The sequence below is a fragment of the Gordionus sp. m RMFG-2023 genome, chromosome 2, assembly GCF_954871325.1.
Source record: "Gordionus sp. m RMFG-2023 chromosome 2, tfGorSpeb1-WG-v2, whole genome shotgun sequence".
Lineage (NCBI taxonomy): Eukaryota > Metazoa > Nematomorpha > Gordioida > Chordodea > Parachordodidae > Gordionus > Gordionus sp. m RMFG-2023.
In genome coordinates this window covers 15,924,511-15,936,645 of record NC_088776.1, presented here as the reverse complement: position 1 = coordinate 15,936,645, position 12,135 = coordinate 15,924,511, and the positions used below count along the sequence as shown (strand labels likewise).

General features: G+C 26.2%; 1 protein-coding gene across 3 annotated transcripts in view; it reads right to left on the bottom strand.

Annotated features, from left to right (window-relative positions):
• Positions 1 to 12,135, bottom strand: part of LOC135923502 (centrosomal protein of 97 kDa-like) — a 38,038-nt gene that overhangs the window by 23,868 nt on the left and 2,035 nt on the right. For 2 of the 3 annotated variants that reach the window (XM_065458294.1, XM_065458295.1), the window contains exons 4-6: positions 4,963 to 5,018; positions 3,865 to 3,966; positions 3,659 to 3,772 (exon numbers count right to left, since the gene is read on the bottom strand). In XM_065458294.1, coding sequence (XP_065314366.1) covers positions 3,659 to 3,772; positions 3,865 to 3,966; positions 4,963 to 5,018 — 272 coding nt within the window. The remainder of the gene's footprint in view (positions 1 to 3,658; positions 3,773 to 3,864; positions 3,967 to 4,962; positions 5,019 to 12,135) is intronic. The other variant, XM_065458296.1, reaches the window with a different exon arrangement.

Below are 12,135 nucleotides of genomic sequence, written 5' to 3'. Positions count from 1 at the left end.
AAAGTTATATATAAAATCATTTATTTTATAAATAAAATCGAAATCCATTTTTATGTATAATTTTTATAATAATAATTAATTAGTAAAGATTCTGCCATATTGTTATTTTTTTGCGCATTCTGTTTAAAAAAGTGTGCGATGATCAGAATCTGTTTTTAGTGAAGCTGGTGATATTGACAGTTACCATCGCCGCAGGCTAACCTCTGATAAATTGGAAATTTTGGTATTTCACAGAGACCTGCAGGCCTGGCGGGCCGGGCCGTATTTTAAATTTTTTAAATATACCCGGGCCGGGCCTAAAAAATTTTTTTTAAACATATCCGGGCCGGGCCTAAAAATTTTTTTTAAACATATCCGGGCCGGGCCTAAAAAATTTTTTTTAAATATATCCGGGCCAGGCCGGGCCTAAGATTGTTAAACCCGGCCAGGCCGGGCCTAAGATTGTTAAACCCGGGCCGGGCCTTATAATTTTTTTTAAAAATTTTTACATTTTGAGTTAATGGTTATAAGATTATATTATATTATAGTTATGATTAATATAATATTGGGTGATGGTTAACACTACCTAACAACCCACAGATCGATCTAATTATTAATTTCCTGCAAATTTATTTAAAGTATTAATATATTTTTTTTTATAATTCATATCTAAATTTTTACAACATATTTTACCAAAACAATCAAATAAAGGAATATCTTAAATAAGCCCCAATATTCAAGTATTATTAATATATTTTTTTATAATTCATATCTAAATTTTTAGAATATATTTTACCAAAACAATCAAATAAAGGAATATCACTTCTTAAAGTTTGTAATACCTTTCAAAGCGAAAGGGAGAAATAAAATTGATTTTACTTAATATAAAGCATTTTTTAATTGAAAAATTTGTTTTACATAAGTATCATTTTATTTCTCTTTTTCTCTGTCCCAAATTCAAGCAATTACGTATGTAGTCAGGGACAGATCGCAAAATGACGGAAAACTATATAAAAGATTATATTAAATTACAAGAGGCTCAGGAAGTAAATGAAATACCATCGACCAGTCAAATTACGACTGTTGTTAAACAAACTGAATCGTTTTATGACAAATGGGGCGATGGTAATTCTGGTAATATGTCAATACCCGATGATGAATATTATAATTACATAAATAATAGATAAAACATTTAAGGTGGATAATTTGTTAGAGTGGTGGGCGGCTCATCAAAGCGAATTTCCAATTTTAGCAAAATTGGCAATTCCTGCTTAAGTGCAAGCTGTGAGCGGAATTTTTTCACTACTGGGAGAATTCTTGAAGAAAGAAGAAGTAATCTTCAACCTGAAAAGGTAGATATGCTTCTCTTTCTTCATGATAATTTGTGAATTTTTAATATCTTTCTTGAGTATAGGGTTTCGTCAATCATGCTGGTTTTTTACTTTGCAAACTGTCAAATATTTATTGCATTTATTATATTTACCTTGAGTCATGAAAGTTTTTAATCCAACATTTTTCATTATTTTTTTTTACAATATTATATAATACAATTATCTTCTTTTGTTAAAAATTTATATTATAAAATAAATTATATTAATATTGTGCAATTAGATTATATTTTCAAAATACTATTTATTATACATGCATTTTTTTAAATAGCGATTTATTTTTATTTTATAAATTAAATAGTAAATTAAATACAATATATTATATTCTCAAAATATTTTCCATTTTTATAAATTAAATATTAGTTTTATTTTTTTTAAATGTAATATAAAATATAGTATATGACAAATATTATTACCATTTTTATGAATATTAGTTTTATTTTTATAAATGCAATATAAAATATAGTATATGCTCAAAATATCCATTTTTATAAATAACAGTTTTATAATTTTTATAAATTCAATATAATATTCTCAAAATATTAGCTTTTTACATGTATTTTTTAAATAATAAGCGATAATACTCGCTGAAAAATATGGTAAAATACCTCATAGGTGAATTTTTGTATATACCAGGTCGAATATAATTTTAAAAAATTCCGAGCCGGGCCTGAAATTTTTTTTTAAAAAATATCCGGGCCGGGTATTAAATTTTTAAATCCGGGCCGGGCTGGGCCGTAAAAAATTTTTTTAAAAAATATCCGGGCCGGGCCTTAAAATTTTAAATCCGGGCCGGGCCGGGCCGGGCCGTAAAAATTTTTTTTTAAATATCCGGGCCGGGCCTAAAAAATTTAAAACCGGGCCGGGCCGTGCAAATGGTACCTCTGCAGGTCTCTGGTAATTCTAAAAAGAAATCCTCGATATATTAATATTAAATATTTATTTCAAATTTTATAATATATTTGTTTATTACATATTATGTATATTGATTAATGTTATTACTTATTGTATAAAAGTGATTTAACAATAAAAATATTTTATATAGTTTTAGAATTGCAATTGAATTGAATATAAACTATAACTGATTATTTTAATATATTTAAATTACATGTTATGGTATAGTTAAATTATAGATGTTATACTAATAAAAAGTATATTAAAAATTAAAACCATTGGTATCTTTACAGAATACAAAATTAGATATGATACCTGATCGGTAATAGGCCGATATCAATTTAATATCGAGAATATCGGATCGGATCGGCCTCCAAAAAGTGGTATAGGTACACCCCTATTATTTATACTAAAGTATTTTAATAATAAATAAAATTTATAATGAAATTCTCAGCAAAATTTTGTTATATACAAAAATTTAATTAAAATAATTATTTTTAACATAGAATAAGATATATTGAAGTATCATAAAAAGGGGAGGTTTGGTGGGCGAATTTTTTTTTCTTTCTACACCGAATAGATTGAATTAATTTACAATTGACTAAACAGTGATAAAATTTTCAGAGTAATGCTTTCAGTCGCTTTATTAATCATAAATTTGGACAAAATTTTGTTACTAATATTTTTTTAATTTATGCTGGCTACTATATTGGTTAGACACTAATAAAGCACAAAATAGTTTTAAAAAAATTTAATCTCCCCCTCCCATGGATAAATCCTGGCTACGTCACTGCGTACCTTCCCTAGCAATCATATTATTTCCCAGATATATAAGAAATATTCCTATCTTTTCGCTTTTATTGATGAACTGGTCACTATATGGAAACTTCACTGATATTATAATTAATATCGTTAAACAAAATAGTTTCCCTGTAGCTTTAACTTGCTATCGAATATATTCGGTCAATATTTCATCGATATTACTGTACGAAGTATGGCTGTTATTATTAAGATTTTTGAATGATATAGTTTATCTTCTAAAGGGGAATATGTATCCCAATCTAAAACATTTAACAATGATTAAAACTAAAGAGCTCATCTTAAATATTGTGAAATTCAATTTAAATTTTAGTTTTTAAAATTTCTATTATAAGTAGACCAGAAATGAAAAATCAAAGTTTTCATTCATAATTTGCACAATTTCTTTTGCATAATTGTGAATTGCTTCTTTGAGTTTTATAGTGTCATTTTTTTAAACGGTTTATATAAACAAATTACTTTCCAATCACTATTATTATAGATTAAACATGATAATTTAATTAATAGATTTAAAAATTAATGGTAATTAAGCATCAAAATAAAATTGAAAAAATATATATCTGCCTTTAAAGTCTTACGTGCGTTAAATCTTCGAGACAGTTATGAGCGAGTTTCAAAACAAGAATAGATCTGGGCAGATAACACGGTATATTAGAAAGCGATTTTAATTTGTTGTATGACAGATCTATATCCTAAAATTAAAAAATAGCACAATATAAATATTTTTAAAATTAACAAAAAACATGTTTATTTAACAAATTTACTATAACAATAAATAATATACTTTAAGTTTATTTAAGGACGAAATGTTAGCTATATGAAAAATTTCATTGTGAGCGAGGTTCAAGGACGAAAGATTTTGATTTGCTGATAAATTTCCCAATTTCTATATACAAAAAAAACATGCCATATTATTTATTTTATAGAAATTATTTTTGTATAAAAAAATTATTTGATTCGTATCTATTGAATATAGAATAAACCAAAACCTACAGGCCAGGCCCTTAGGTCTAGTCCAGAAAGGGCCGAAAGATGGTATAATTTATAATCCCGGGCTGGGCCTTAAAAAAATTTTTTTAACTAAAAATTGGGGCCGGGCTTAAAAATTTTCAAAAATTAAAAATGCGAACAGGACTGATTTAAATTTTTTTTAAAATATATCCAATTAATCAGTTGGAAAATCATATTCATTTACTTCTTATATTTTCAATTTATCTTTAAAACAATTTAGAAAATTATACAAAATTACGAAATTTTTAGAATCCCTGGTCAATAAATTATCAAAATAAAAAACCGGGAGGCCTAAATTTTTTAAAAAAATCCCGGACCGGGCTTGAAAATAATTTTTTTTCAAATCCGGGCCGAGCTTGAAATTTTGACCTCTGCAGAACCCTAGTATAAATATCAGGATTGTAAAATCGATCAATTAACCAATCAAATACGATCAATCAAGACAGAAAATAAATTTGAGCCGTCAAATACTCTTAAACATTTATGTGAATAGCGTAGTCTAGAACTTCAATTTGATGACTTAAAAAAAGACCAATCAAGATTTTAGTTGAAAAATATGTATTCCTAAGCCTCAAAATTTGGTCAAAAGAGGGCTAACCATCTATACGCGAAATCTCGAGGCTTAGGTAATATTTTTTAGCTAAAATCTTGAGTTTTTCGACAACACTATTTTCGTGATTGAATATATCAGATAACTATATTGTCACGACGCATTTTGATAGAATAAAATAACATTCTTAAACAGTTGTATTATGTGTGTCTGACAAACGCTGATAAATTAAAATCTATGATTGATTTTTAATTAAGAACGGGAAATAATGAATAATTGAATAAGTTTTGAAAAAAAAATATATATAGAATATAAAATAACTTTGATATGATTGTGAGAAAGGTTGAGGCTGACTAGATTAATTAGGGTTTTGAGACCTGATAATTGTATTATTTTGAGAAATAGAGTATATAAAGCAATATTTTTTATAAATTGAACAATTGACCCATTTTGCTTTTATTTAAGAAAGGAAGATATAATGTAATGTATAAGGATGTGGTAATAAATTAAACACTATTTACTTAAAAAATTTATACAAAATAATATACTTACAAGTATACAATTTATAATTTTATTACCAAAAAAGATTACAAAGGTTGAAATCATTAATTTAAATAAAAAGTTTATTAAAAAGCTTTAAGCGGTTTTAAAAATTTATTATACTTATGAAATCGACTAAAAAATGTTACCGTTTTAAAATTACATTTAACGAAAGACCTCGGTTATTTTGCCATAAAAATATTTATTATAAATAAATTTTTGCTTAAAACTGTTACGGAAAACAATATTACGTTCCTCGCGGGACAAACAAAATTTAAAGTCAGGTTACCAATTAGTTTTATAATGGTCACTTCTTCCGAAATAAATTTGGTCGCAGTAAAAATTTCAGATTACAAAGATAGGTCAATGTTTTAATAATAATAAAAGTGAATAACTTTTCAAATACACAAGCATAGCTAGAGGGTTAAGGTATAGGTGGCAGAAATTACCTATAGATTTATTCATGAAAAAAACAAGGCGTTGTTACATCCCTCTTTTTTTTATCTAAAGTTTAGACATTCCTCTGAAATTAAAAGAATATCAGTGTAATATTTAAATTAATGATAAGTGTAAATCAATGCTAAGTGTAAATTACTAGAGGAAAAAAATCTTATAAAAAGTTTCAATCATGAAGAAAATAACTAATCATAAAAGGAAGAACATGTGAAAATTTTTATAAAAAGTTTTAGGAAAAAGTGAAAGATTCAATAATCATTATTATATTTAAAAATATATTTCATATTTTTTTGGTAATTTAGTTTTAAGTTTTATAATATTTTTTTCTTCATTCTTTTTTATAATTCAAAATCACTATAAATTGGCCATACTGACAATTCAGGAAGAACTTTGTAATTAATATAAGTTGGGACTAAAATAAAAAAATGAAAACTTAAGCATATTTTTCATTTGAGTTGAGGGATTTCGCTTGAGTTTCTATGGCTGGAGGGTTGGAGGGATTTGTACGGTATGAATAAACTTATCGAGTCTCAATATTCATTTCGCAATTTTTTAAACGTATGGTCTTTTGAATGAAAAGGTTCTCTTTTCCAAACATAACAGTCATTTATATTGCAGAGACTTTGGTTAAATGGTTTGAATGTATCAGCCAATAAAAATATCCAATTTTTTTTTCAAAAAATAAAGGCTTTTCTACATTCTGAAAAATTCTGGATGGAAAAATTTGAGACGACACTCTTTTAAATTTCTCAGGAAAGTAGGTAAACACCTTTTTCCATAATTTGATTTTCACATTTCAAGTATTTCTCCAATTGTAATTTTATATTGTAGTTAGATTATGGCTACTATAATTTATGTTCTATCAAACTTTGTTTGGTGGCAATGTATAACTAAAAAAAAATCATTATATCGATTTAAACTGGATAGTAGTATAATTCAAATTTTTTTAATGACTATTTTATTATAAAAGGTAAAAAAAAAATTTTATAAAAAAAAAATTCAAATGGAATTTTATTTTATGAAGGATGTAGAAAAAAAAACAATATAAAAATTTAAACAACGAGATTTAAGGGAAATGTCTTATTAAAGTAATTGCCATTAGCTAGTTGAGTTAAGTTCTAAGCAGGTAGAATTATTATTTTATGATATCTCTTTAATACAACAAAACCAAGTGTGATATATATATCATCTCTTTTAATAGTGACCTTTTTAATTGCGTACTTTAGTATGGTATTGACCACCAGTTATGCAAAATCGCTCCATTTGAGCCAATTTTTTAAAACGGCTAACTCAGTATATTATCCAGAAAAACAAACCTGAAGATTTTGCTCATAGATGGCATAAAAGTTTGGACATTTATTAGCGAAATCTCGAGGCTTAGGGGATAATTTTCTGGCTAAAATATTTAGTTTGCCATTTTTAAAAATTGGCTCAAATGGAGAGATTTTGTATCACTATTGATCACTTCTCTATTCTAAAGAATTTTTTTATTTTTACACTATTAAAATAAATACAACAATAAATAAAGAAACAATTAGAGATTTTTTTATTCTTAATTCTTTATTTATTAAACCCATTTATGAATCAATTCATTAAATATGGATCATATGTGAGGAGAGATGAGCCATAGGGGATGAAAGATAAAGATCAATATGAAATTATAAAAGACATTTCTGTGAGCATTACCTTGAGTTCTGAGAGTAATTCTGGAAGTTAAATTAAACCAAAACCACTTCTAAAAAAGGAGATATTTTTTAAAGTCATTTTGCAGTAAACCCTGACATCTTGTATAATATAAAAGAAAAATAAACAGTTTTCCGATTTTTTGATTTTACCACATCTATAAGGTGATCAGCTAATACACCGCCCTTAATTGGTCTCGACTGTATTTGCAAATTATATCAAATTGTAAAATAAAAATAGTGACATAAATTTACTTTCCCATGTTTTCTATTTTCTAAATAATGACAGAAAAAGTATTTTCTTTATCACTGTCTCTATCGTATATGGTTTTCATTTTGTAGAGCTCGGCATCAATATTCAATCCTAATTTTAACTGCTCTTCTATAAATTTTTATGATATAATGTGTAACAGAATACGGAAAATATATATGTCCTCCCGAACATTCAAAATATTCGAGCTTTGTACATCCTGTGTTGGTAAATATACAAACTTTAATAAATAAAAATTTATATTTGGCAATCTGCCAAATTGAGCTCGTGGAGATAATAAAATATGGGCAAAGAACTTATAAGTATAACGCCCAATTTCATAACTTTTAAATTAAATTTAAAATGCTTCTTTATCTCACCCGACTGATTTCACGATACGTAAACATTAAAAAAAATAGCGTATATTATGTCACCTTAAATAGTTTTTGTATGTGGGTATTTTCCGCTGTGTTGCCTGTAGCATTTCAAAAATTTATAGTTTATGCCACATTGGCAATCTAAAATGGTGAGAGCTTGTGATTGGGGGCATAACAGTGCGCATTATTCCATCGCGTGCTCAAAACTATGAAATTATTTTTACCATTCTGAAAGATGCTTTTTAATCATACTATTTCCGCCATAAATTTGAGTTATGCAGATCGTATTTCGGTTATTTATAATGTTTAGGCTTGTGTGCGTTAATTTGGAATCTCCTTTTCCGCACATTATATTATCTAATGTAGACATTATGAATTGTTCGTATGATGTGTTAACAAATAAGATAAAAAGAGAACAATTTTTTTTAAAGAACTTAGACCACTTCTCAGTACAGATTGAAAAAAAATGAAACGGACATTATATCGAAAAAATAATTATTTTTTTCCTAAATAAAGAAATAGTAATAATCTACAAACTAAATAATAATATATAAATTTAGCAAGCAGGTAAAATTCTAAAACATGTGAATATTCATTATATAATGGCGGATTTGCGCATGCACAGTTGTTTTTTATTTAAAAATTAACGAATAAATAACAGCACGTGCTCTTAAATTTAACTTATTAATTTTTACCAAAATTGGTCGTTCAAAGAATAAAATGCTTTATAATTTATAACGCACGATAAAATTTAAAAATATTCAATTTAAAGAAAAACATTTTACCAAGGTAAAATAATTTTAAAAATCTAGTTTCAATCATTATAGCCATTTTTATATTTGTGAATTCACGTTTTAATGTGAATTGTGTGCCATTGACTTAACTTTGGAGATTAATTTGGGATGTTGAATTGGGTCGATAATTTATACAATTAGTTTGCCCTTAAGTAAGATCTAGACCTGGTGTAAAAAAAACTGTATAATAAAATAACAAAGGAGATTATTAGTCTACAAATTAGACAGTTGCGATTACGTTTATAAATCAATAGTTAGAAAAAGATTATAATTTGCTTAAATTGAGTCATTTCTAAGATCAGACAGATTGTGAAGGGGGCAAATCAAGATTTTTGTATTTTTATTTATACGTCTTATTGCGCAATCAAATATACCGATAAATTATATGTTTATTTTTTTTATATCATAATACATACTAGTTGAACTCATCTTAAAAAGAGTTTAAAAAAATCGATAAATCGTGGTTCAGTTAGGGGGAAAAAATAGGGCGACAAAAATAAACATTCAATTTTATTTTACTATTATTATAATATAAACTTGGAAAATAGCTAAGAAAAGTTTGATTTGGTCATCATATAAATTTTGCCAAACAAAATAAAATTAAGATTGGATAAAAAATCTTTATAAGTCAGGTTAATTTTTATAAAGCTACGTATAAATTTGGTTATGCTTATTAAAATAAAATTACTAGTAAACCAAAGCCAACATATCGATCGTATAGAATGAGGTATGTAAGTATATTTAGTAAAAATAAGCCTATTCATGGCAAGCTATTAAAGAATGCACATTTTATTTTCGTTGAATTGGTAAACATAAACAATGTAAAAGATGCAAGAAATATTTTTAAAAATGTTTTCCTCAAAAAATTTAAAAAAAATGCATATATAGAACAATATATAATACTAAGCCGACGAATTATATAATGAATTTAAAAAAACATGAAAAGTTTTTTAAAAATCATATTTACTATTAATTTTCATTATAATATTTTGTAATAAATAGAATAAAAAAGATAAATTTGTCATGTTATTGATGAATATTTAAATTTAATGCATAACATTAAAGTAAAAAATATATTTGAATTTAAGATTTCTTCCCTAAATTTTTTAAAAAAAACGGGCAACGAGCTGCGACAGGTCGAGCCTAGATCTAAAAAAAATAGACACCGGGCTGCGTGCGGGCTTGGGTCAAAAAAATTTCTGCAGGTCTCTAACGTAAAGTTTTATGTAACCTTGACTTTATTGTAGGCCAGGGGAATTTGTATAATTTCTTTTAAATGTGTTGATAAGGTTATTATGCATTCACATTTAACCATACGTAGTGTGATATCGTTATGTTTTATGACGCGAATATAGAACCAATTGAATTAGTATTCATTGCGTCGCGTAAATATAGCGATGTCGCGCTATATTAGGGAAGCTAAGACATGACAGGCGATAAATATGATGCTAGGAGAGTGATAGGAAAAGACCACAAACGATAAATTTCTATAAAAGTGAGATGCAATTAAATCCAATGAATGTGGGCATTCCTTCATCATGACTACATGTATAAAAAAATTCTAAATTGCCTATTTTTCCAAAAAAAAATAATTGGCAAGAAAAATTTTAAAATATAGTCGACAGAATTGGAGTGCTCCATAACACAAGATTTTTGAGTTAGGAGTGGACTTTGATTATTTTGAAAAATGTATATATAAATTTTTAAACATTAATTTTTGGCGACGTTTAGAACTCACAATTTTAGGACATTTTCATAATTTTATTTTAAATGCATAATTATCTATGATATTATCATATATATATAAATAAGATAAAGAATGTATGGAAAAAATTATAAATTAAATATTGGCATGCATGATTTTTTATTTAGCTAAATTATTATTTCCATGAATAAATTAGAAAATTAAATAAAGATTGTGTCTTTATACTATGTAATTTGATGATTCATAACACAGTTACCTCAGATTATTTTACATTTATTTAATAAGTTTTTATATATACAATTGAAGTGTAGGATTTAAACAAAAAATAATTCAGAGTGCTTAATTTGTTCCATTTACACTTTAATTTTATGAAATAAATAGCTCATAACAAATTTTATAGTAAAGTATTTTTTATCATTTGGAAGTAGTATTATGAATTACCTCTCAATTTTTAACTTAATGTAGATTCTTATATTCGAATTCTTTAAAATCGTTTTCCCCAGTTAATAAATAAGTCACTAAATCTTACCACAGAGATATTTTGAACTTCTATATTCTGTTTCTCTGTTCTAGCATGATGCCAATTTATTTCTTATTTTACAAATAATTTTTTATACCTTTAAATATTTTGCCAAAAAGATTAATTTAATAAAATTTACTAATTGAGCACTACTTGATAATTTGGCATAAGTTCCAGAATTAGTGATTCAAAAAGCGTTGTTCACTTCATGCTTAATGTGTAATATCAGTTTTCATTTTATTTATAGCTCGGCTTCATTTTGGGGTTCGCAAAACTGATTAAAGAATTAATAAGTACCAGACAGATATTAAATATTACGCAAACCAGATATTTAGTTCTTCATATTTTTCATTCTGGGACAATGCCAATTTTTTCTTATTTTGCTAATAACTTTTTTTCTATGTACTGTCTACCAAAATGAAACAAATTAAAATAATATACAATATCACTAAACATTAAAAAAAATCAGAATAAATGCCTTCAATCGCTTTTTAATCGTAAGATTGGCCAAAATTTTGTAGCTAATAATTTTTTTTATTTATCTGGTTAATGCATAGATAATAAAGCACAAAAAATTGGCATACATAAATTATATAATTACTGCTTCCAATTGTTCAGTCACCTTTAATGGAGATGATATAAATATATTACATTTTTTAAAAAGTAAAATAAAAAGATCTACTTAAAAATTAAAAATGCCTAATCCCATTTTTTCATACATGGGACTTGGCCCAAGACTGGCAAGTACAAGTTTGAAAAAAAATATCTTGGATAAATTTTGGCAACGCCACTGAGTTTATATTAATATAAAGCAAATCAATTTTACGTCATACGTCATAAAGCGCATACGCCCTCTAAACGTTGTATGTACAACAGAGCTACGCTAGGTATTTCTCATTTCCATCTAATTGGATTAAATAAAATTTGGGAAAAAGATGAGAAGCTCTTTACACGTTTGTGGGCAAGCCGTACGTACTTGTAGGCACAACATTTTGAAAAATGTTGCTTAAACCTCTATAGGCTTTAATTTAAAAGGAGTGGGACAAAGAAAAAGCCTATACCCGAGAACTACAGTATAATTTAATTACTTTAAAGGTGGGTGATGGCTAATTTTAAGCTTAATTTCTTTAATGTAAGTTATATCTGTAAATAAATATGATTAAAATAAAA